General features: G+C 48.2%; 1 protein-coding gene across 5 annotated transcripts in view; it reads left to right on the plus strand.

The window, feature by feature from the left end:
* Nucleotides 1–26,581, plus strand: part of TRIO (trio Rho guanine nucleotide exchange factor) — a 372,055-nt gene that overhangs the window by 203,575 nt on the left and 141,899 nt on the right. For all 5 annotated transcript variants that reach the window (XM_060146876.1, XM_060146875.1, XM_060146878.1 and 2 more), the window contains 2 exons: nucleotides 9,901–10,092; nucleotides 26,324–26,493. In XM_060146876.1, coding sequence (XP_060002859.1) covers nucleotides 9,901–10,092; nucleotides 26,324–26,493 — 362 coding nt within the window. The remainder of the gene's footprint in view (nucleotides 1–9,900; nucleotides 10,093–26,323; nucleotides 26,494–26,581) is intronic.

A 26,581-nucleotide genomic window follows, 5' to 3' on the forward strand; every position in this document is an offset into this window, starting at 1 on the left:
TGGAAGCAAAAGAAAGAACAACAAAAATCATGTCGGAAATCACAAAATAAGATGTAGCAATTTGTCCCCAAATAGCAGTAATTAAAGTCAATGCAAAATAGATTATACTTGTTAAAAGAAAGATTCTCTGATTGAATAGTTCTTTAAAAATCATACTGTGTATTGTTTTCAAAGGGCAAACCTAAAACATAAATACCCAGGAATTTTGAAAGTATGTAAAGTGTTAGAAGAAGATCCACCAGGCAACTATTAAGCCAATGAAAACTGGTATAGGAGTATTGGTGTTAAGCAAATAGACGTGAGAGCATAAAGACGTCATAGAAATAAAGAGAGCCTTCAGTTATAAAAGGGGGAGTGTCAACATACATCTAACGATTTAGTCTCAAAATCTGTAACGCCAACATAAGCAGGAGTGGGTGCGTCCATGGGTTTTCCATGACAGAGGGTTCAGGAAACTGATGTGAGATAGAGTCATGAGATTAGAAAGCAAACTGCACTTCAGTCCTGTTCAGGGAAAATGCCTTTAAAAAGTTACCTCCTTTAGGGCTTCCCTGGTGGCTCAGTGCTTGAGAGTCCGCATGCCGATGCAGAGGACACGGGTTCATGCCCCGGTCCGGGAAGATCCCACATGCCGCCGAGCGGCTGGGCCCGTGAGCCATGGCCGCTGAGCCTGCGCGTCCAGAGCCTGTGCTCCGCAACGGGAGAGGCCACAACAGTGAGAGGCCCGCGTACCGCAAAAAAAAAAAAAAAAAGTTACCGCCTTTACACTGCAAAAGTCTCTGTATGTAAAGTTAAAGTGACACCCAGCCTCGTGCATTCTTGATCTTAGAAGCGGGATGGAAGAGGCTCCGTGTTCAGCGGCCTTGCCGCACCAGGATGGGTCTCTGGATTTCTCTTTTCTGCATTACGTGTGATGCCCCTACTTATGGTTGCTGGCAAATATTTTGCCTTCCTCTCGTAGCAGAAGAAATGTGGAAAATGTGTTCCATCTCCCCTTGGTTTTTCCATAAGATAAGCTACTGCTCTGTAGCCTTGTGGTTTGAGGATGGGTGTGAGATTTGGATCCTCTGAGCAAAGACTTCAGGCGCCAAAGAATCTAAGAGGTGGGACTGCAAACAACCAGACCCAGAGCAGGCTCCTGCCCCAAGTAGCAAGGTCGCCCGTGACTGTGGGCTCGGTTCCAGTGTGAAGGCGCTGGCCCGCCGAGTGTCCTCGTGTGCGTCCAGCACCTGTTGACCCCTCCCTCTAATTCCTGTGGTGCCTTCTGTGGCGACCCTCGCCCTATCTTTTCATGGTAATCTTACTTGTTCAGATCTAAGATGACAATCAAAGCCGTCAACACAGGGGCTCAGGGGGCAGCAAGAGGGAAACACTTTCTTTGTTGGGCACGTTTGCGTCTTGAGGTTTCTGGGGCGAGCCCCAGAGCGGAGGGAGGGCTGCCTTTACCCCTGCTTCAGAGGAAGGCAGGGGCCTGTCAGCTGCCGCCGCTCCCCGGCCGGGTCTCACTGCTTTCTTATCATCTTTGGCATATTGACCCTGGGACTCTAAGGGGTACCTGACCCTCTCTTCCTTAAATTGAGAGTCCTTAAGCCCAAGTCTGAACTGTGCATGAAAAAACAAAAACCTTAAACGTAAACACCTTTTGCTCACTTTGCAAACATCTGCACCCGGTTTCCCTCCCTCTGGTCTTCATATAATCACCAGTCGTGTGCCAGGGGTTCATTCTGCCGGGGCCTGGGGAGCCACGCACAGACACCCAGCCTCCCCTCTCCGCGGGCCTCTCTCCTTTGCAAACCCGCCGGGGGGCAGGCTCTGAGCGCTCCGCCCTGGACCTGGCCGTGCACTCATTTCCACCCCCTGCTGGGACCTGGCCCCTCACTTCTGGCCTCTTGGCCCAGCCTCTCCAGCTTCTCCTTCTCTTCGTTCTTTTCCTTCTGGCATGAAATGTTTATAGGCCCTCCCGTCACTTGGAGAATGTCGCTTGATGCTGGTGCATGTTTTAGATACCGCTGGTTCAGAGGAAGTGTTGTGCACTTTACCTCCATCGCCCCTGGCACCGGCCTTCCGGTTTCTGCGTCCCTGGCTGATAAAACTGCAGCCAGGAGGCACACAGGGACGTGCCGTTGCCCAGAGTGGGCATTCAGCAGTCTGTCGTGGTTGGCTGTGAACGGGGACCAGCCCCTCCTGTATGGTAAATCCCCTCCACTTGCCTCAGGGTGAAAGACGCTGATCCTTTCTGTCCGCAGACACGCGTCCAGCTCAGTGTGTGTCGTGTGACGGGGCCCGAGTGGTCCCTGATGGGGTTCTGGAGCCCGGTGCTCGCTGCCCGTGTACCTGCAGAAACTGCGCATCACGGACCCACTTCAGGCTCGTTCTGAAAGGAACGTGCCCTGCCTCAGAGGACACCGGGGGCCACCCTGGACCCCTCTATGATAAGAACAGATTAAACGTAGTAAGCTGGGAGGGGGCTGTAGACCTGAAGAAATAGAGTGGGCTTCTCTCTCTAGCCCCCCCAGCTTGTTTAATAAAGATTCTTTGAGGGGCGTGAGAGGGAGGAGGGTAGCGTTTTAAGCCAGGAGAGGTCTGTCGTGTGAAGTGGCTGCACAAGGAGCCGGGCTTTATTAAGACCACGTGCAGCGGACTCGGGCTAGACGGCGGCCTGGGTATCGAGCCAGATTACACTCTGTGTTTGTAGCTTCATTCATGGAAAGCTGTCTGCCTTTTCCCAGAGAAGACGACGTCAGTCTTGCTCTCGTGCAGGGGGCGAGGCCACTGGAGGGAATGCCTTCCCCACCTTTCCTTCTCTACCCTCCCGTCTTCGATTGCTTTCTGTCCAAACAAAGTATAATACGAGTCCTACGGCAGAGGGAGGTCTACGGTCGTGCTTTAGATGTATGTATGTTTTGGACAGAATGGCCTTTGGAGGCACCTTAAAAACAGGAACAGAGAGGCATCTTTAGTGCTTAATAAAGAGCCTTTTCTCATTTTCTGAAACGTACTCACAAAGGTAAAACACATTTTGGGTTTAGGGAAAAGAAATTTCTTTTTCATAGTTAAGTTTAAGGTGAGTTAGTGTGTGTCTTGGGGTTGTGTTTTGAGGGGTCCTTTGTAAAATGAATTCTAAACTGTCTCTAGACAATCTTTAGTTTCAGGATATTGAATTAGCAGTTTATTTAATGAATTTTTCTTAAAGTCAGCTTCTTCAAAACATGACATGGTAAAGTAACATGACAGAGATTCAGAAACGAAGCGTCAGAAGTCTTATGGTTGAATTCATTTAAAACCTACTAAATATAGATTATTGTGTAGAGCGGTTCTAGTGTTCTGAGAAGGGGGAACCCGAAAAGAGCCTCTTGTGTCCTTGGCGGCAGTGAGCTGTGCAGCCGGTGTGACTTCTGCAGGCCCTCGACTTCGCTGCGAGGCCCCTGGTCTCAGCTGTTTCAGACACTGCTAGAGCCACATCAGGAAGCGTTGGACCATTTCTGCACACGGTTCGGCAGACCCGAGAACCCCCTCGTGACTAATCTGAAGATCATTCCTTCTGTATGTCGTACGGTGATTGTTGAGTAGATAGATCCTATCCGATGACGCCATGCTGATGAATTTCTAGAGCGCGGCAGATGCAACCACATTGCACGTTCACGCAGGAGCTTTAAAAAAGAAATGAACAATGCTTTCCACGTGAGGCTTTTTGCAAATGACTGGGCAAGGAAGGTGCTCTTTGACAGTCACCTGCTCTTCTACCTTCTAAATAATTGTCCAAGTTTAACGTCCCTTTTTAGATTTAAAAAGCTATGAGTACAGCAGCCAGGAAAGCTGAGAAAATTCTGGTTCAAGGAAGAAGCTGGTTTTGAGAGCACAGAAGATGTCTCTAATAGGAGTCAGTACATCTCTGGCATAGCATCTTCCCGTAGGTGCCTTCTCTCATGTCTGCTTGTCCCCTGGGATTCAAATCACCTTCCAAAGACGTAAACATCTCAGAGTTGTTCTCTAGGAAGCCATTTCTGTCAGTAACTTCTTTTGTGTGCGATATGATTAACATGTCTTCCAGGATAAAGAAGTGTGGCATTCGGGAAAGCAGGAGACCTTAACCATTCATTCTGGATTTTCAGAAGCTAATCAGGCCAATTCTCTAACCCCCGGGGTCTCTCCTGAGCTCATTCATCTTTTGCAGGGAGGATGCTCTGAGCACAGCACGTGGGCACTTACGGCACACCTGAAATTCAGGCGTGACATGCTTGTGTTTTCCTCCTTTCCTAAGATCAAGAAAACCCATCCTTTTTTTTTTTTAACCAGTTTCTAAATATAGCCTCTGGCCATCTTGCGTAAGACCCAGGCTGTAGCTGCTGTGGACGGTACGGAGAGAAGGTCTGATCCTCCTTTGAAAGGCTCTTGTGTTTCTTGAGACCTAGGACATTGTGCAATTTTAATTTATTTCTCAAGAAAAAAGGAAACTCTTTGGACGCACCCCGGCCTGGCCCTACAGTATATCTCCTTCAGTCCTCGCTGCAGGGATTGGTACCCCACCCCATGGACCAGGAACTGGGCCCCGGGGGAGATGCCCTGGGGACAGGGCAGTGGGTGGACGAGGGGACTCCAGTCTCTTCAGACCCAAAAACAGCCTCCTTTACTTGTCGCCTCCTCCCTGCTGTAAGTCTAAGATTGAGTGACTCAACCTTCCCTTCTGAGAGGACCGCTGGCCGAGGCCTTTGTTTTGGGGACAGTCCCAGCTCTCCTGACTGCTGGCTGAGTTTTTGCACCTCTTTGTCTCCGTGTTCTGGTTTATAAAGTAGAAGTGAAATCGTGTCCTTGTCACAAGGCTGCTTCGGGGCACAGAGCAAGTGCTCCAAAGCTAGTGTTTCTCATCCGTATGTTTATGAACACACGGAGATCCATTTCTTCCATGGCCAAAGGAGCCAGGGTAGGTTCTGTGCACAGGGAGGCCTTGGCCTTGGGTTTCAGACAGGCCGCGGGCTAACCCTAGCTCCAGCAGCACCTACTGCTTTGCCGAGGGAGAGCCACGGAGACCTTCCTACTGGCTCAGGGTCTCCAAGCGTGAAATGAGAGGTGAGACGAAATGAGTGCTGTTTCGTGTCCCAGATCATTCAGAAATGCACGTCTTCCTTTGGGACGTTGATTGTTGTAACTGTCTTTACCTGCTGGCCAAGAGGCGGAAAGCCTTCAGAATTGGCGTGTGTTGGGAGGCTCTGTCACCTGCAGATCCACTTACTAAACTCGAGAGGGAAGCGGCTTCACGGCTGTAGTGACAATAGATGCGAGAACAGGACTCGGCTCTTAACAGGTGTGTACGTGCAGCGTACAGCGTGCTACGCTGTCTGCTCCGTCCAGCACCGAGGCCCCGTCGCGCCTCTGCTCAGAGCTGCAGGGCACGGTCCTGGGAGGCCCCGCAGGGAAGCGTGGATCCCCATAAAGCCACCGTCCCCAGGAATGTCACCTCACTGTGCGGCCTCTGAGGAGCGGAGGCCTCTGGGGGCAACGTGTATGCGGAACCTGCCCAGCAGGAACCTTGAGGCTGGTAGCTGCCCATCGTGAGGAGAGCTTTCTCTGTGCCCAGGGGCTGTGCTGAGGGGCCGGAGGCCAGCCTCCCCGGAGGGAAGAACTAGGTCAGGGGTCCGCAAGCGGTACCGGTCTGCGGCCTGTTAGGAACGGGAGGTGAGTGGAGGGCAGGCGAGCGAAGCTTCCTCTGCCGCCCGCATCACTAGCGTGACCGCCTGACCATCCTCCCTCCATCCCCCGACCCCGTCCGTGGAAAAAGCATCTTCCACGAAACCGGTCCCTGGTGCCACAAAGGTTGGGGACCGCTGGACTAGGTGACAGAATCTGTGGACAGTGCTCAGGACCTGTTCCCTAGGTGAAGGCTGTTCTTTAAAAATCTGCTCTCTGTGTGTGTGTACATACATACACATCATATCTTTTTAATAAACTTTCTTAGACAACTTTTAGATGTACAGAAAAATGGTGGGGCTTCCCTGGTGGCGCAGTGGTTGAGAGTCCGCCTGCCGATGCAGGGGACACGGGTTCGTGCCCTGGTCCAGGAAGATCCCACGTGCTGCGGAGCGGCTGGGCCTGTGAGCCATGGCCGCTGAGCCTGCGCGTCCGGAGCCTGTGCTCCGCAACGGGAGAGGCCACAACAGTGAGAGAGGCCCGCGTACCACACACACACACACAAATGGTGAAGATGATACAGAGAATTCTCATACCCTGCACCCAGTTTCCCCTGTTATCAAAACTCACACCGTTCGTTAGTGCGGTACATTTGTTATCATTAGTAAGCTAATATTGATCTAATATCATACTAATAATATATAATATTATACGAATGTAATATTGAACCGATACTGTTAGGATTAATAACTAATACTGATGAACTGAAGTCCGTACTTCGTTCAGGTTTCCTTCTTTTCCCCCTCTTCGGGGCCCCATCCCGGATCCATGCTGCATGTGGTTGTGAGGCCCCCTGAGGCTCCTCGTGGCCCCGACATTTTCCGTCGCTTCTTTTTGTGTCGTCGTCGATGGCTTCCTTATCCCTCATCGTTACCGCATCGCTGTGATTCTCATTCCTAGTTTAACTCCTTCCTCGTCCGTCTGGCCACGAGGAGGGCTGATCCTATCCAGCCTGAGGCTGTGGGTCACCACGGCGACACCCAGGTACTGACGTGACAGTCTTTCTGTCCTGTCCTTCGGAATCTCCCAGGTGATTCTCTGCGTGAAGGGCTTCTTGTCACAAAGTCATCACTGGCCAGAGTCGCGCAGGACGGAGAGTAGACTTTTCTGAAAAGTGCTTTTGTCGTTCCAGAGCTCTTTTGAAGTGGGCAGGTGCACTGTCTGCTCTGCGCAGGAATCAGGACAGCTTAGCTTCCCAGTGGGTCACGGTGAATATATACAAAACCCTTTAACTGTGCTTTGAAGCTCTGCAGTCAGATTGGGAATGACTGTGCTTTTCAGATGAGGCCACGTAATGATTTCAAAGACTCTGTAAAGTGTGCACATAGACATTTTCCGAGTCTGGCCATGTCGGTCAGTCTTACGGCGTTCTTTGACGTCTCTCCCATCATTTCTAGGAGTTCTGAAGGATCCTTTGTTAGTAGTGCAGAACATTCTTGTGAGACTTGGATAGTACCAAGAAAGAAAAGTCCCCTGAAGATGGTTTTCCAGAGGGACAGGGAGAAGGCGGTGACTGTCAGCCCTGCAGCGTGTGAAGCAGGGCTGCGTGAACCACCGTTGTGAGGGGTGAGCTGAACAATACACTGGGCTGTTGAAAGCCCAGGCCCCTGAGGCAGACCTGGATGCGTCCAGCTCCACCACCTGCCAGCCTTGGTCTCTGAGTCTTGAGATTGGCCTCCTGGCCTCAGTCTTCTGACCTGTAAAAGGGGCTGTGGTTAGGATCAGACAGCTCAGTGCGGGGGAGGCCCTTAGACCCACGCCCAGTAAGGGTTCGTGCCAGGGGCACACTTGGAGCAGGGAGCCATCGACCTATGCTGGTGACGAAGAGCAGACCGCCCTCCAGCTGGTCTTTATTGTCACGTTTAAATCCCCTGTCGACACTGTACGCCCTCAGAGCCTGCCCAGGATGGGCCGCTCCACCCCACCCCACCCTGACGCTTGGGCCTCGCGTGCTCTTTAAGTGTGCGTCAGCGTCATTTTTGAGATCACCTCATACTTATCACACTGAATGTTACTCTGTTGTAAACTTTTTTTAAACTTGCAGAAGAGTTGGAAATACAGCACAAAGAACCTACCCGCCACGCTAAACCGTTGACTCGAGTGTGTGTTTCCTACCAACATCCTGCTATACAGCCGTAATACCGCCATCAGAATCAGGAAATTAACACTGACACATGGCTACCTTCTAACCCTCAGACCACCGTGTCCTTCATAGCTAACGGATCCAGTGTAAACCACCTGTGACACTTAGTCGTCACATCTTAGTGTCCTTCAGCCTAGAGTCGCTCCTTGGTCCTTCCTTAACTTCTGTGACATGACATTTTGGAAACTCTGAGGCCCGTTGTTTTGGAGAATGCCCCTCACGTTGGGTTTGTTTGATGCTTCCTCATGCCTGTACTCTGGTTATACGTCTTCGGCAGGTGTATCCCGGGAGTGCTGCCATGTCCTCCTAACTCTGTCCCTTCAAGGGTTGCACAGTTTACTCTGTCCTGTTACCTGTGGTGTCCACTTTGATCCCTGGGTTAAGGTGGTGTCTGCCAGATGTCTCCGTTGTAAAGTGAGTCGTTCCCCCTTTGTAATTAGCAAGTACTTTGTGGGGAGGTACTTTGAAATTCTATAACTATGCCGTCCATCCTCCAGTTTTACTCCTGGTTTCCGGTTGAGTGGACGGATTATCCTCCATCGCTGTCACTGTTCCCTCTGATGCTCAGATTGTCCCTCGTTTGGCCAGCATGCGCCTCCTCAAGCTGGCTTCTGTCTCCTGTCCACATTGTGCTTGGGCTTCTCCTTGCTTTGGGGCACGGTAAGATGTCACAGATTCATCTTGTACTTTGTCTCACCCCAACCCTGGAGTCCGCCATTTCTCCACGGAGCCCTGGTTCCCTCCAGAGCAGAATGGTGCTTACAAGTGGAGATCTGGGTGCTACCATGCTTAGTGCTGCTGGGCCATCGCTGTTCCCAGGCCCTCTTGGTGGATGGGGGGCGGAGGAGGGACATGAGGGTACGTGCGCACTTACACACGTGTCTCTTGAAAACCGTGGACGTACGTGGATCCTCCAGTTCCAGTCCAGCGTTGCAGAGTTGACTCAAGTACTCTCCTTCTCCAGAATGAGGAACCCGCCTCTCATCATCCTGATGCATTGGCTTATTAGTAGGTTATTACCCCTGGAGGTCACCAGTCTCCATCTGGGAGGCTTCCCAGTGCAGGGGCACCCTGTGCCCCATCAGGCTCGGACTCCCCACAGGGGCGCCTTCGCACACCTGGGGCCACCCCCATCTCACCCATGAGGTGCCGACCCTGCTCGGCTGTGGGGCTGAAATGCTGGGGAAGGAGAAGGACGAAGGGCTCAGCCAGTGTCTCACGGGGAGCCGCATGCCTCTTCTGGGCTTCTCGGGGCCTGAATTCTGTTCTTTCTTGCACTGAGGTCCCCCACCCGGCTGGACTGCTCCCCGTCCCCGTCGGCAGCCCTCTGGCCAGCAGGTCCCTCGAACACTGTCGGGTCTCTTAACAAACCTGTTGATTTGAGGAAGCCATTTGCAGCCTCGCTTATCAAGAATTAAAACAGTAATTTTCAGAGTATTTTAGACACCCAATTGATACTCAACTCTCAGCTCTCTGGCTACTTTATAGCCATTGTAGTTATTATTTCCTTTTTCTTTACAAAACGTATCCCCCGAAGTAGAGGAAAGATAAGCACAGAATTACTGATAAGTAGAAACATGTGAAAAGAGGCAGCAGCTTGTGTTTGTTTGCAACGTAACTTTTCACTTGATCTTGGGGAATTATCCTAAAGCGGCATATCATACTGAAAGACACAAAACTGGAACTCTGCACTCTGTCATAAAACCAGGAGGAAAAGTGAGGTAGGCGTTTGTGGCTACGCGCTGTCTTCTGGCTGCGCGGCAGCAGAAGGCCCAAAGCCCTTTATGAGTCACGAGACGGCCAGCAGCTGCCTACCAGATACCCCATCGCTGCCTCAGACGGAAGGGCTTTGCCGTGAGGTTCAGGGTTTTTACAGCCTCAAACGAGAATGGAAAAGGCTGCTCATGGAGATGTTCTGAACTCCTAAAATCATCTCTTCCCCTCCTCTTTTCTCTGTTTGATTTACAGAAAGGAACATCACACGCTGACTCTGTTCCAGTGTATTATGGCTCCCAGCCTGGCCAGTTTGTCTTTTATTCACCTTCTGTGTCTCTGAATGTTCTCTTGCGCAGAACACATACACCAATGCGGATAAGTTACTAGAAGCAGCAGAGCAGCTGGCTCAGACTGGGGAATGTGACCCGGAAGAGATCTATCAGGCCGCCCATCAGCTCGAGGACCGGATACAAGATTTTGTTCGGCGAGTTGAGCAGCGGAAGATCCTCCTGGACATGTCGGTGTCCTTTCACACCCACGTGAAAGAGGTGAGGCGTCCGGAGGCAGAGACGGAGCCCCGTCTGGAAGGGCCTCTGGACTCCGGGGAGGAATGAGGATGGGCGTGATGTGAGAAAGTGGACCAGAGGTGGCCGTTTGCGCTGGTGGGGGCAGGGCTGGCCTCCTTGCTGGCCGTCCTCGCCACACGGGCACACGCGTGCCATTGCAGGGGGTGGCATCTGCCGGGGCGGACCTGTGAGGGAGGACGTGGCTGGGAGCTGTGGACCAGGAGGGGAGCGGGTAAGACAGGAGCTGAAGGGGGTCCTTGGCGAGAGGCAGGGCACAGCCATTGTAGCAGAAATAGACGACCTGCCTTTTGGGCTCAGAGCTGTGGGACCTCTTTCTGCCTGTTAGCCTGTCATGTGGCTGAAGTCCTGGCTGCCTTCTGATTTTATCAGGCTGTGCGGCTGCTCTCAGATCCTCGCAGCAGTGCATTTTACATAATGTTGAATTTAAACGTAGCAAAGCCAGCACGGCCTTAATGATATTCACGTTACTGTCATAGGTATGCTGTTCTGATAAACTTGTCTCAGGATAAGAGGTAATGTGTTATTTGGTAAATGGAAAACACGTTGGTATTAATTATACCTTGCATATATGTTACTCTTGTGAAAATCATAGTCCAATATAAAGTAAAAATTAAAAAAAAAATCATAGAAAGTTACAATTGAAGAAAGTATTACGTCGCTTTTGAGATAGAAGGATTTATAATAAAAAGTAAAGTTTTCGGTAGGACTACAAATTAAGATGTCAACTTACTGCATCTTATTTCTAAGGTGAAAAAAATTCTCCACTTGACAGCTCTTTATAAGTTGGAAATGAGGGCCCCTTTTAGGTTATTTGAGATTGAGTACATGAAGGCGGTAGTTAACAGGCTAGGAAGAAGGATCTGGGAGGAGTAAGACTCTGAGAGACACTTGGAAGGGGCCAGGCCTGGCTTGCCTTGTGTAAAGGCATCCAAGATCAGGAACCAATGAAATTGTTTAAAGGGAAAGAGCTTCACTACCGGGTCCGGGATCTTGGGCAGTCAGTCCCCCACCAGCCCGTTTGTTTGACTTGAATGTTTGGCTTCAGGACAGCCATCTTCACTTCCAACTCAGACTTCGTGAGCCCAGGAAGACAGTGTAGGGGGCATATTTGGCAAATGGCCGGGACCCTGAGCAGCCCTTTCTGCAAAGGGGCTGGTGCTTTGTGGACCCTGGACAGTTGTCAGAATAGAAAACTGACAGGAGTGGCTTCTTTTCCTGGTTTAATAATGCCACCACTGAAAAAGACTTCACGGTGTTCACAAAGAGACTGTTTTTCCCAAGGAGACACGTTAAGCGGACATCGGTCCATGGCAGTTCTGATTACGGGTGCATGTGTCACCAGTTCCCCTCTCAGCTCGAATCAAGCCACAACCACTAACTAGTCTCCCTGGCTCTACAGCCCTGCCACCAAGGCATATGAATTTGATTAGGTCACACCCTTGCTTTTGAACCATCAGAGATTCTATGTGTATCTGGAGCACCAGCCTGAATCACCTCATCCTCGTGATCTGGTCCCTGCAGTTATGTACTGCTTCCCTTCACTCCCCCAGGCAGAGTCAGCTGTTCCCCCTGCACTCTACAACTTTCTTTACACACACCTGTTACAGCACCTGTTTTGGTATAGCTGTGTGTTACCCTCTCTTTCCCATCAGTACTCGTATGCCACCTCCTCTTTCTCTTACGCATTTTTACACCCTAGCCGAGAGGGAGAGAAGATGATGCCTGTGAAAAAGCAGGTTGTGCCTTTGTTCATTAAGCTGTGAGAGACAGAAAGCAGGCGAAGGGCTCTGGGCAGCCCGGACCTTCCCGAGGGAGGCGCGGTGGGTGGGTATGGGGGATGGCGTTCCTTATTCGGGCCGCAGGGAGCGCCGCGGGCCCGGAGGGGCCCAAGAGGAAGGACAGGCCGCTGGGCAGCGTTCACAGACTGAGCAGAGGGGAAGGGCAGCAGTGGCGGCAGGCCTGGAGTCTGGAGATCGAGAGCCAGTGCTTGTATCCTGATGTTTGTCTGTGCCACAGGCCTTAGGAATATTCTTTAGCAGGATTCATGAAGATTTAACTTGCAGTTAGGACAAAGAGAGGCTCTTTCCATGAAGCATTATTTATGACTTTTCAACCTTGTTATGCTTCTCCAAAAGCAGGCGTTAAAGGAAACTACAAGGAAAGCCGTTTACGAAAGCTGCTCTCCAGAGGCTACGTTTGGGTTCACTGGTTTTTGTAACAGCAGCAGCATTTTAAGGAAAAATCTTACAGTAGAAGCATTCCAGTTAGTAAACTATGGAGTCTGTTTTGTCACTAGGCTTGGAAATCTATGGAAAAGTGAAAATACATTTTGTTTTCTCGACTTACGCTGTAGGAACTTCTAGTATATGTGGAGTTTGTAGACTGAGGAGAGCTTAAAGCTGCTCTGAAGGTTAAGTGGTTCACCTTCACAACTGGAGAATTGTCAGTCCATTCATTCTTTCCTTTTTATATGAAAGACCAGCACGGTAGCAGAGAAACTGGTATTTTACTGTGATTTGGTTCCTCTTAATCTCATGTGACCCCGAAGTGACCCGGGTCAGGGAAGGATTCGGTGACAGTTGGAGGCGGGGTACCAACATGCCCAGGTGACTGGGAGGGCAGGACTTGAGGGGAGCTGGCCACACACAGGCGTGGAATGTTGTCTGATTCTTCCCCTCCATGTGCATGTGCTTGGACTCCATTTTTAGCCTCAGCCATTTTCTCGGTAGATTTATTTTTTCCTGACCAGCCCCAGAATCTTCCTCGCTCTCCTTTCTCAGGGCTGCACAAATGCCCTCAGACCCACCAGGATACTTGGTAGGTTTTATGCAGGAAGGGACGGCTTCTTCAGTTGCTGTGAACAAGTTTTGAAACTTGTTATTGAAAGAAAACTTCATTTAGAACCAATTTCATTATGTGTTTTGAAACCAAATTAACTGCTTTTTTTAAAAAGTATTTTATTATTATTATTTCTTTATTTTTTTGGCTGGACTGTGCAGGCTGCGGGATCTTCGTTCCCCAGCCAGGGATCGAACCCGAGCCCCTTGGAGTGGAAGTGCGGAGTCCTAACCACTGGACTGCCAGGGAATTCTTAAACAAAATTAAATGTGAGAGAAGGGCCAAGAGGAGGAAATCATGCTAATTAAATGTGTGTTTGCATCAAGTCACTAAGTATTTTAGCATATCAGATGAATGAAAAAGTGCTAGAAGATTTAAGTTAGCAGAATTAATTTTCTCAAGCAGATCATACAATTTCAAATTACTTGGAGGGAGATAGGAAAAGCAAGTGGCCTTTTTCATTCAGGCAAATACGTGAAGCTTTTTAGAAGTTAACTGTCGAAGCCTCTCCTGACGCGGAGGTTAACCTTCCTCGCTCCCAGATGTTCGGCAGTGGTTTTAAGACTCACTCTTTCCGGAGAGTAGCCCTCTAGCCCTCTCTTTTTTGCAGTAAATTTCTGGCTCTCTGAGGAGCAAGTAATACAAAGGTGATCTCATTAACAACCAACTTTGAAAAGGTGCCAGGTCAAGGTGATATCTGCTCAGTGTTGACTCAGGAATTGTTTTTAAGAATCACACCTGGGAGAAGGTTGGTGGTTTTAAGTCTCGTTGCAGACCAAGCACTGAGGTTCAGCATGGAGACCTTGGGCTCTACTCTCTTACCCCGGAGGACAGAACGCAGATGCTTGTTCCCGGGAAGAGAGGAAAGAGGAACCCGCAGCTGACTCTTGAACAACATGGGTTTGAACTGCACACGTCCACATACACGTGGACGTTTTTCAGTAGTAAACTCTACAGCGCTACATGATCTGCGGGTATAGAATCGCAGGTGTGGAGGAACCTCGCACATACCGAGGGCTGACTGTAAATCCTACATGGATTTTTGACTGTGCGGAGGGTCGGCGCCCCTAACCCCCGCTTTGTTCAAGGGTCATCTGAATTTTCACGTGGGTGGCAAATATTTTATACCTTGAGGTTGAATACAGAAGGTGGTTGATAGAGGTGTCAGCCCAGTTTCACCCTTAAACCCAGATTTGGAAGCATCCTGGGACCCTTTCCTCTTTTTTTCTTTTTCTCTGAAAGAATCCATGAGATGTTTAATCTCCTCTCAGAAGACCCGAAGACTGATAATCTGTCCTCTTTTTTTTTTTTAATGTCTTTGAAGTAGTACTGTAGTATTTAGAAGGAATGTTGACTTTATTTTAGGAGAGTTTTCGTCCTCCTGTAGTTTTTGTCCTCCTGTATCCCTCTCTTCCCTTCAGTGTTTCTAGCATTTTATTCACCTCCATTCTGATTATAATTCTCCCATTATTAGGCCTTTGTTACCTGTCCTCCTTTCCTTTTGAATGCTCTTTGCACTGTTTGTTAATTCGTTCATTTACTCTTTCACTTACTCCTTTCAAAGTGTCTCCCAAAGCCACCTGTAACATACGGGGAGGGGGTATAAAAATGAATGACCACTGGAAGAACATACTTCTGCTTCTGTGCATCACGTATTTTAGACATCTGTTGGTTTCTCTTGATAGAGGTTAAGCTACTTGAAGGCTGGAACCCTGTCTCCCTTGTCTTTGTAGCCTGCCTCCCAGACTTAGCAAATACTCAGTCAGCTTGTGGAACAAATGATGTCTATTTCTAGCCCATCATTCTGAGACTTAATGACAGAGGGACATAGTTCCATTTTCAAATATAGCAAAGGCATAATTATTTTCATCCATTCGTTCTCTTCAACTTCATTCTCAAAATTAGGTCCCGAGTTAATTGACAATTACCTTGGAAATGTGTGGGTTATTTGAGGCAACCAGGTGGTGACATTGAGTTCTCAGCCAGAGTTTATTTCTGGAATCGATTCAGTGGCCTTGAGCTGGTTTTTCTTCACTTGATTCCCAGAAACCATGGTTTCCCAGGAAAGATCATTCCCATTTGAATGGGGCTGTGATTCTTGCTGGGTTAAGTAAAGAAGCCTTTTGGTTCTGCTACTGCAAACTTACACACTGAACTGGGACAGATTTTTGTTTGGGGTAATGCCTGGGAAAAGAGGAACCTTTCATTTTATTCAGAAGTCAAAAATAAAGGCATCCCAACCACCTGGAGATTTTTTGGTTGCAGCATACCAGCCTGGCTTCATTTTTTTTTTTTTTTTTTACATCTTTATTGGAGTATAATTGCTTTACAATGGTGTGTTAGTTTCTGCTTTATAACAAAATGAATCAGTTATACACATACATATGTTCCCATATCTCTTCCCTCTTGCATCTCCCTCCCTCCCCCCTCCCTATCCCACCCCTCTAGGTGGTCACAAAGCACCGAGCTGATCTCCCTGTGCTATGTGGCTGCTTCCCACTAGCTATCTGTTTTACATTTGGTAGTATGTATAAGTCCATGCCACTCTCTCGCTTTGTCACAGCTTACCCTCCCCACCCCGCCCCGTGTCCTCAAGTCCATTCTCTAGTAGGTCTGCGTCTTTATTCCTGTCTTACCCCTAGGTTCTTCATGCCTTTTTTTTTTCTTAAATTCCATATATATGTGTTAGCACACGGTATTTGTCTTTCTCTTTCTGACTTACTTCACTCTGTATGACAGACTCTAGGTCCATCCACCTCATTACAAATAGCTCAAGGCAGGCAGACCTCTATCTTTACACTCGGCCAGCGCCCGGCTCTCCCCGGGTAGCAGGGAGAGCACCATCCGGATCTTGCCCTGTAGTGCGTGCAGGGTTACGAGGAAGCGGGCTCACCGCTCCTCTCCTCCGGATGTGGAGCTCCCCAGCTGCGTCTCCTGCCGTCCTCACTGAGTTTGAAAACATACCCAGTGCCTTTTCAACCAGCCACCACTCAAAGGGCCCGGATCCCTTTTCTCTTCTTCCCCTGTGGAGCCGGAGAACCAACCAGTCAGGCATCTGCCGGGTAAACTAATTCAGGAAACTTGACTACAGGTAGCTGATGCTGCCCGTGTAGACCAGCTGCCCTCTGATGGATCTCGTGGTCATTGGCAGTCGTGATGCAGCCCCGTTCAGGACACCTAGCTTTCCAGAGAAGCCCTGTTTCTGTTCTGCACGACTCTCGGAAGGGGAGGGGTCACAGGCCTCCTCGGGGTGATCCCAGCCTCTCAGCATCGGATTCTTCCAGATCCCTTCTGTCTCCTGTGCAAAGATCTCTAAAATTTGGCTTCCAACTTTCAAGCCTTTTATTTTGACCTTCTCAGCTGGATTTTACTGATGACTCATCTCTCTCTATTCTCTAAAATGATTTGGTTTTTTGTGCATTCCTATGTATGGGTGATACCTTTAAACATATTTCCCAGCTTTTTTAAAAAAAAAACTTTTTATTTTGAAATATTTATAATCCCTGAAAGTTGGGGAAAAAAGAAACAGACAAGGAGGTCCCTGCACCCTTCTCCCAGCCTCCCCCCAGGGGTCACATCTCGCATAACCACGTGCACTGTCAAAGCAGGAAAGTGGCTTTGCCACGCTCCCCAGAGCTTATTCCTAGATTCTGCTTCCCCCGGTGTGCAGTGCGTGCACTCATGTGTGTGTGTGTGTATGTGTTCGCGTTCGCACGCATGCTTAGCTTCGTGAGATTTTATCGTGTGTAGATTCGTGTAACCACCACCACTTTGAATGTACAGAGTCATGCAGAATCATCCCATCACCAGCGGGCTCCCTTCTGCTGCCTTCTTACACCCATGCCTGACCCCTACCCCCTAACCTCCAAACCCTGGCAACCACTAGTCTGTTGTTCTCCATCTCTATAATTGTACTTCAAAAATGTTCCATAAATGGAATCATACAATATGTACCTTTTTGAGATTGGCTTTTTCTACTCAGCAAAATTCCCGAGACCCATGCCTGTTGTTGCGTGTGTCCGTACTTTATTGCTGAGTAGTATTTCATAGTTTGGCTGTATCACAGTTTCTTAACTATTTACCCTTTAAAAGACCGTTGGGATATTGTCAAGTTTTGGCTTTTCCAAACAGAGAAGCTGTGGACCTTCATGTACAGGTTTTTGCGTGAACTTAAGTTTTCATGTCTCTGGGATAAATGCCCAAGAGTACAACTGGCAGGTCCTTTGGTAAACACATTGTTTTAAAAGAAACTGCCAGACTTTTCCAGAATGCCTGTGCCATTTTACACTCCCAGCAGCAATGTATGAGTGACCTCGCTCTTTAACGTCTCAGAAGTCCAGTGGGAAAGGTTAAGATCAGATGCATAATATTTTAGGAAGTAATGTTTACCTTCTATGATCACATATCGATAATTTTTATGTTAATATTCAATTCCTTAGATGAACTCTCTAAATACACTATTAAATGTTTGATTTCTTTAGCTTGTTTATCTGATGTAGACAGAAACGAGCAATTAAATGGCCACAAGCCAGAGGAAGCAAGAGGGAAACTCAGGACCTAGAACCGTCCACTACATCATTGCATTGGATTTGACTTTGGTTTCAAAGTCAACATTCAGTTGCTACCTACTGCTTTGGCAATTATGCCTTCACATAGATTGTGGTATCTGGTATTTAAAAAAAAATAGGTGGTCTTCCCATAGGTGGGAATATCCAAAAAAATAGATCTAATCATTTATGCTTTCTTTCTGTAAAAATATAATCTTTATTAAAATAATTAAGAAAGCATACTATAGTGTAGCACATCCCGTTACTTACCTGGCTGAGTGACCTGGGACAGGCTGCTCTGTGGTGCCTCAGCTCGCTCTCTGCAGAATTGGGAATAACAGCAGCTCTGAGGGCTGTGGACCAATTGGATGCAATTACACACTCACCATCCTAGCTGCCAATAAATGTCCTTGTTTTTCCTCCTCACCTGCCTTGTTACTCGACAAATGATTTAACTATAAGACACAGAGGTGTAATAAATACCTGGGTATGAATACTTGGGTATAATCCTGATACCTTCCTTACTCATCTTTGAGTAACAGGAACTGCTTAATCTGCTCTGTTGCCCTTTCTCAGGGTGAGCGCCTCACTCTGACCCTTCAGATCAGCAGTCAGAGCCTTGCTGGGTGCACAGCTCCAGTGCTGCATCGACTCAGGGCAGAGGAGGCTGTTACAGAGAATCTTTGCTCATGGTTCCGTCACATTGGCATACATTGCTTTGTTCACATCACTAACTACTTTTGTTCCCAGCCAAAGCTGCAAAATAAATGAATTTTTTCACCAAGTAAATACGTGTAAAACATTTGGGTTGGCCAGTGGGGAAGAGGGATGTTATTATCTAAAAGGACAATCCTTTTGTCAGTTTAGTTTAATTCATGTAAAGCTTTTTTTTTTTTTTCCTAGAGAATGGTTTAAAACTGGTTTAAATTCATGAAGTTTCTGTTCTTCTTATCGACCCAATATTTTGAGGCAGAGAAGATTTTTAGATCAAGAGAGAAATTAGAAGTTAGTGTGTAAAACTGTACGGAACTCTAATATACCTGACAGAGAATAGTCACTTAGTAGATGATTATTAAATGAATGAATTAATAATATACTATCTTATCTTTATTTGTAACTCACTGTTACAGTGGGGACTAAATGTATATCCCTGTGCACTAACTCCAGATTTTATCATTTCTTATTGAAGGGAGAGTCTAAATGTCTGCTTTTAAACGGAGAGTCGCAAACATACGCTTTAATTAGTGGTTTGTAGATTGGCCTCAGTTAATGTAACGAGGAGGTGAGGCACTTGTACAGAAGTTCAGGGAATACAACATTAGGTCTTAAAATGCCCAGCTGAAAATGGATGTATGTGTGATCTTGTTTACTTGTTAGACTTCTTTTTAGAGGGCATTTTAATATTTTGATACCTTCATAAACTAAATGTGATAGGGCTTCGGTTAATTGAGAGAAGTAAACTATTCATGTGTATTTCTGTCATGTACTATTTGTTACTGTTTATTGTTCTTATTGAATAAGCTGTAGAAAGATTGATCACCAGCAGTGTTTTGTCAGAAAGCTTAAAAGTTCTAGGTAAGCTGGGCCTACAGAGACTGAAAAGCCTTTTTTGGTTTTGTTGTTGTTTGTTTTCTCTTCCTTTTTATAAAGCACAAACTGCAGAACCACAAGATCAAGGAAGGTTCGGGCTTTCTGCTTGGGGCCCAGGATGTAGATGGATACAAGTTGATGACCAAAATGGGTGAAGATTTTTATAAGAACGAACTTATTTCTCCTAAATGATTTCAAGTCCGTGTTCCAAGACACATTAGATCCCTGGGTAGTGAAAGAACTTGATAGTTAGTTCACCAGATTTGGTGTATTGCTGTCTAAGGAACTGTGGGAAAAGGAAGGGATGCCAGAAGCCCTTCTTAAGAAGGTAGATTTCACATATTACTCAGGTTGAGGTCACTCCTAAGCAGAGTTCTAGAAAAGACAGTTTATAAACTGCCTTTTGAAAGGGAAGAAGTGAATGAACAAGTTATGCCATGTGAACCGTATTTCATTCTTTACTAGGTTTCTGATTGGATGAAGAGTATGCAGTGGAATTAGTGAGCATTTAGCCAGGCATTTGACATTTAATTTGTACACAGACAGGAAAATATGGGCTGAATCACTGTGAAAAAGAATCAGTTGAGGGTGTCAGTTAACACAAGACCAAGACTGTCCTTATCCTCCCATACTGATCTCTGAGTAGGCCATGCCAGGAAGAAAGTGTTTGTGATGGGAAGACATTGCTCATACCCTGCCTGTGAATGAGGAAGTCATTCCAGACCCACAATTGAATCAGCTTTCTGATGAAGGGGGTGATGGGAGGGGGTAGACCAGTCATCCCAGGTGGACCTGAGGCCCCACAGACAGATGGTTTTAATCCCTGGTGTCACCTGCTGCAGGGGAGCAGCCTGTGCGGTTGCCATGTCTTTGAACTGCCTCCACCCACCTATTCAGAACTTTTGCGTCTGTCTGGGACATCTGGAGAGATTGTACATCCAAGTCCAGGCACCCTGAAAACTTGCCTTTGTTGTGCTGAGAGCATTTTGCCTTGAAAGTGGTCAAATTGCGATAAAGCCAGGACAGACCCGGTGCTGAAGCAGAACTAATCGTGGCTGCGCTAAAAGGCTTGCAGCCGAGGCTGGCAGTGGGAGTGTTGGTTAGTGGATGACCTCAGCGGGGCTGGAGGTTGTTTGCACTGCAGACCTCTGTCTCTAAGCACGAGGCCTGTGAGTGTGTGGATTGGCATGGAGGGCAAGTTGATCAAAGTCTAGACCAGGGGCTGCCAGATATATCCGATAATAAAATAGAATCAGAAAAGATCCCGGCAAGAAGTCCAAACCTATGACAGAAATTTCATTCATGGGCTGTGATTCATGAGTCTGTTTTGAATCAGAAGCAGGCGGGTTGCAGAGGTAACAAGCCACATAGGTGGCAGCAGCACGTGTGAAACAAAGAGCGTTCCTACCTGTGTTCGTGGACAGCGCCCGCAGGGATTCCTCCCCCGGGGCGACGCATCTCGCTGCTGCTTGGGTCACGCCTGGCGCTGCCTTCAGCGCTTCAGCCCCCAAATCGGGGGGCGGGGAGTTCAGAGGAGAGACAGCTGGTGCTGCCAGAGCTGGCCGAGCGCAGGGAATAACGCGTTAGTCTCCGGAGAGGGAGGCCGGTCTGCAGGAACAGGCACTGTCTCCGGAGATTTGAAGAGCACAAGAGGAAGTACACTTGGACCAGCTGCATACTGTTTCGGGGAGACAGGGTTGTGCTCAGAACGACCCTGGGTGGCGAGGCGCTTGCCCCCAACTTGATGCCTCAGGGAGCGACAGCTGCTGGAGGGAGTGTCTTACCCGCTGGGGATGGGGTGGAATGAAAAGAAGATGTAAAATTCTAGATCTCAGCGTCGGTTTTTAGCGAAGTAGACGTCATCTAAATACCGGGGAGGGTGAGGTTCTGGCACTGCCCCGATGTCCGAGTCGGCCGTGGGCCCAGCCGTGCCACCCGTGCCTCACCTTGTCCTCGCTTCCACTGCAGAGCCCGATGCCCCCTTAATGGTGTCCCTCCTTAATGTGTGGGCTGCCCTTGCCATGCTCCTGGGGTTTCCTCCTTTTCTGTCCCCCCTTACACGTATTTGCCTTGGTATTACTTCATGATACTGACTTTATTTGCTCTCTGCCCCTCCCTCCATACATCCTTCATACATTTCATTTCATCATACTAAGGGATCTTTTATCACCCATCCAAGAATAATTGGTACTCCTGAAACCCTTACTCCTCAGTCAGGTGACAGGCATGTGCCCCAGAATCACAGTTGGTCATTTCAGGCTAAAGAACGTGCTGTTCGTGGCTGGAGCGGTTCCCCTTTGATCCCTGCTTCCTCTGCCTGAAACGGAATCACGTTCTGTGCTCATAGCAGGTGCTCTCTGAAATTCCCCCTGCAAGTTGCCGCCTGCTTCTGTTCCTGGCTTTTTTTATTTTCTTTTTCAATTTATTTTTTATTTTGGGCTGTGTCAGGTCTTAGTTGCGGCAGACGGGATCTTCGTTGAGGCACGCGGGATCTTTCGCTGCGGCGCTCGGGCTTCTCTCTAGTTGTGGCGTGCGGGTTCTTTCTCAGGTGTGGCGCGCAGGCTCCGGGGCACATGGGCTCTGTAGTTGTGGCATGCGGGCTTCAGAACTCATGGGCTCTGTAGTTTGCAGCACGCGGGCTTAGTTGCCCCACGGCATGTGGGATCTTAGTTCCCTGACCAGGGATCCAGCCCACGTCCCCTGCACTGTAAGGCGGATTCTTTACTACTGGACCGCCAGGGAAGTCCCTGCTCCTGGCTTTTACACTTCCCCACTGGTACCTGAATGATTGTCAAGAACAAGAGTAGGGAAAGGGATACCAGTGGTGGTAGCTTCTATTTACAAAGTGCTTGTGGTAATTGAGCACTGCCACACATTTGTGGTCCTCTCACTTGATTCTCAAACTCATGGTAAAATGATCCCATTTCACAGATGAGAAAACTGAAGGCAGAGAACTCCAAGGACTTTTCCCAAGGTCACATGGGGGATAAGGACCCCCCAGCTGGTCTGTTGCGCTCCTACCTCCAGATGGACCAGGCTGGTAGCCTGCGTTCAGACAGTGCATCTTGGGAGCGGTTGCAGCTAGAGCAGCCCCCAAATCTCGGGGCTCCCATCTGACCACCCACCGAACCAGCTGGAGACTCAGTGCTTTCCTGGGATCTCCCACCCCAGTGAGTTCCTCTCAGATCCCTCTCTAGCAAGCAAAGGGCTTTTGCAGGGGCTTTCTCCCAGCAGAGCTTCGGCTCCTTCTTTAGGCTCCACCCAGGACAGGCGGTGTGGGGGAAGGGACTGGGATAGGGCACGCACAGGGGTCAGACCCAGCAGATGCTCGATCCAGCTCTCCCACAACTTATCACAGGAGTTTTCTTCCAAGAACTCCATGGGTCTTTCTAAACCAGCCTCCTCTCTGGATCCTGGACTGTGACCCAAGTCTGTACGCACCTGCACCCCATTCTGGGCTGGGTTCAAGTTCTCCTGCGTGGAACGCTCCTGGCCACAGCTCGGGTGGCCTCTAGGGGACAGCGTTGCCTAACTCCGGCTGCCTGGCCGTCACCTGGCTGTGGGCACAGTTCTCTTAGAAGTGGATTTCATGCTGCTGAGAACTTGGATAAGATACAACTCCTCTCTCATTGTCGGGCAAAGATTTATCTTTTCATTGTAAATTAACAGCATGCCCAGAAGTGCAATTTTTTTCACCCTCAGGAAGTCTATGGTAAAAATTTCACAGGCATCCTAGAGACTATTTCTCATTCCTTTATTCAGACGTTATTTTGGGCGTCACGTGTACCACTTCGAAAGCTTAAAAATAGACTTTGTCTGACTCATATTGTATTACGATATGCATCAATTCATCATCGGTTGGCATTGGAAATGACCTTTCTCTGAGACTTTTTCCTCCAAAATGAATGAGAATATTTCCTGTAGGACCCGACAGAGGAATTCTAAAGGGGCAGAGGAACTTTGGGCGTTTTAATCATGGATTTAAATGTAGTCTCGCTCCTTCTACCTCAGTTTTTTTTCCCTTTTCAACTGCGTGAATGCCTCCAGAGCTGGACCCTTCCCTGGCTCCGCAGCCGGCTGGGCGGTGTGCACCCTCCACCAAGGATGCGTGTCAAGATGTCCAGGCTCTTGAAGGAATTAGCTAGTTCTTTCAGAACTTACCAGGAAGAAAGGAAAGGGTTTGACCCACACATACTCGTGGCACTTTCCCCAGAACCAGTGGGAAGAGAGTTCTGTAGGATCTGGACTAATTCCAGCACCTTTTCCCTCGTACTGCACTGTTTTTAGGTGTAAAAGATTTAAATGCGGCACGGTATTAAGTTTACCAGACTAAGTGACATATTTTGAACAGTTGGTTGGAACTTGGATGTGTTTTGAAAAATACCCAGAGAAAGAACACTTCTAAAAACTTTATGATTCTTATTATCAAAATTTCTCTTACAAGAACAAAACTATAATAGTGGCTAACATATGTTATTTTGAAGAAATATGTATCGTCTTGTTGAATCTTCTCAGTAACTCCCTGGAGTAGGCATTATTACCATGTCCATTTTACAGATGAGAATGCCGAGACATGGATCCAGGGAAGTTGCTCTAGGTCACACCCTAGGAAATGTTAAGTCCGGATTTGAACTCGGGCAACCTGGCTTCAGAACCCACTCCTCGTAATCGTTATTCCATATTACAAGAAAAGTGTTTTTTAATTATTTGTGGATAAAACACTTTTTAATTGAGATGTAATTGACATATTATTAGTTTCAGGTTTACAGCATAATGATTCAGTACTCCTATATATTGTGAAATGATCACCTTCCCATGGAAGATTTTTCGTGGGAAATATGAGAGCAAATTGGGAGATTCTTTATGGTCGTAATGCTTTCATCCTTCCTGTTATTTATAACTGCAGCAACCAGTTTCATGGGAATTTAGAGAACAAAACAAAACAAAATGAAAAACAAGAGTATGTTATTGATTGGACCCTTAATAGATGTGCAAGGTATCAGCCCCTATTTGGTCTGTTGATGAATGGCGTTTTTTCATGTTGAAATGCGGTATCAATGTGAAGTGTGACCAGGTCTGGAGGCCTCCTTTCTGATACCGTACTGACTTCGAGCATAGGTTGGCACTGCTAATAGGTTTGCCCATGTTGTTCAGGTCACTTCATCACCTATGGCCTCTTTTCCTTAATCTGTAAGATCACAGAGGTGAACCAGCCTCCATCTAAAATGCCTATAATTAAAATCCTTGGATTGTATGAAATTTGATATCTTACAGAGATGGGTAAATAATATGATTCAAGTTGACATTTTAACATTTTTAGTAAAATTAACTCTTAGGACCCCAAGTACTTGACTAAAAGTAAGTTCTTTGCCAGCACTCGCCTTGATTTTAAATTTACCTGCCCTATTTAAATACTTATTGACCTAACAAGAGCCAGCTGGCAAGACTTTGTTTTCACCTGAATACATGTTTAACAACAAAAGAACTCTTGAAAGGTTAGCTTGGATTTGCCATCATTAGTCGTTAGGGAATTGCTGATTAAAACCATAATGAGATACCCCTCATTTTGAATGGCTACAATTAAAAAGACCGACCACGTTGGTATCCGTAATGATGTGGCGGGATTGGAGCTCTCAAGACGCTGTGGGGGGCAGCAGGGTCGGGGAATGTGAAATGAGCCACTTTGGAAAACAGTTTGGCATTTTGTTAAAAAGTTAAACATACACCTACCAGATGATCCAACTGCTCTGCACCTAGATGTGTACCTACAAGAAAGGAAAGCACAGGTGCATACGGAGACTATACACCAGTGTGCATAGCGGCTGTGTTTGTAATGGCCCCAAACTGAAAACAACCCAGATGTCGTCAACATCTGAGTGGATAAATTGTGGCGTCGACACAGAATGGAATATTACTCAGTAACAAAGAGGAGAGAACTGTTGATACACGCAGTAGTATGGATGAAATCTCAAAATAATTATGCGGAAAGAAGCCGGACCAAAAAAAAAAGAGGACCTACTATATGATTCCGTGAATGTAATTCTTTTTTTAGAACATGGAAGCTAATCTGTAGTGGCAGAAGGCAGGCTGGTGATCGCCTGGAAGGAAGACAGAGGGAGGGATTACCAGGGGCACAGGAAGACTCTTGGGGTGATGGAGCTCGTCAGTGTCTTGATAGCGTTGATCTTTTCGTGGGTTTACATGTGTCCAAACTTAACAAATATCAAAGTATTTTAAACTCGTGCCATTTCTTCTGTGTCAGCCACGAGGCCACGTAGCCGGCAGTGTCGGGGCCCCCTCTCTCCCCGCAGCTTGGGCAGCCGTCTGTAATGTACACATACCTTACCGTACGGGAGGTGATTATTCCATCCCCCGCGGAAGCAGGAAGCCTTTTCTCCACGCACAAACCGCTCCCAAGCCACCAGGGCCCTTTCAGTTTAATTAATTGTCCTTTCAGTTCACTGAATGGCTACCCAGGGACCTGGAAGAGGCAGTGGGCTTCCCAGAAGCGGTCGAGGTGCTCTGTCCCCGCCAGGCTGGAAGCAGTCCTTGTCCCAAGTTGTCTTTGCCTATCCATGTGTGCGAACACCTTGTTAATGGTCATGGCAATGAAGGTGATCACGTGTTTCCCATATGTACTCCTGTCATCGAAGGACTGACCTGTGTCCGGGTTGACCGTGGCCTGTGTTGGGAGTGGGGGCCTGGCAAGAGCCGCATCCGAATCTTCTGCCGGGCGTGGTGACGGGTTGATTTTACCACGTTATATGTTTCCTTCCTTTTGAGGGATGTAAAGCCCCCTGTCTGAGCAGCAGTTTAATAATTAGTAATGGACTGTCATGCTCTTGCTAAAAATAAAACTATGCTCTGCTAAGTAAGAGTCAGAAGATGCGTAGAAGAATGCCCGTTACGTTTAGCAGACGGTCCAGCTGTTGGGATTTTTTTCTGTTTCCTCTTGCACTTGGGTTGGGTCTGGGAAGGACTGGGAATGGTCGCTGCCCTCCCCTTTCCTTTCTCTCCTTTGTGACAGTCCCCTCGGGCTCTCTGCCTGGTTGTTTCTTCACTTCGTGTCCTGCTCTGTGTCCCACTGGCCGCCGGCCCCCCTGCCGCCCGCCTCCCTCTCAGCTCCCTGGGAACCGCTGCTGCCGGTCCCCTCCCGGCCCGGACCCCCCAGCCCCGGGGAAGCGGGAAGGGCCGGGCTCACAGCACTGTCCCCGCAGCTGTGGACATGGCTGGAGGAGCTGCAGAAGGAGCTGCTGGACGACGTGTACGCCGAGTCTGTGGAGGCCGTGCAGGACCTCATCAAGCGCTTCGGGCAGCAGCAGCAGACCACCCTGCAGGTGACCGTGAACGTGATCAAGGAAGGGGAGGACCTCATCCAGCAGCTGAGGTGGGCCACGCCCCATCCCCGTCCCCCGTCCCCACGCGGACGCTCTGAGATCTGCGGGGGGCTTCCCCTCCCCCTCACTTTTTGGAAC

This window comes from Lagenorhynchus albirostris, chromosome 3 (genome assembly GCF_949774975.1).
Source record: "Lagenorhynchus albirostris chromosome 3, mLagAlb1.1, whole genome shotgun sequence".
Classification (NCBI taxonomy): domain Eukaryota; kingdom Metazoa; phylum Chordata; class Mammalia; order Artiodactyla; family Delphinidae; genus Lagenorhynchus; species Lagenorhynchus albirostris.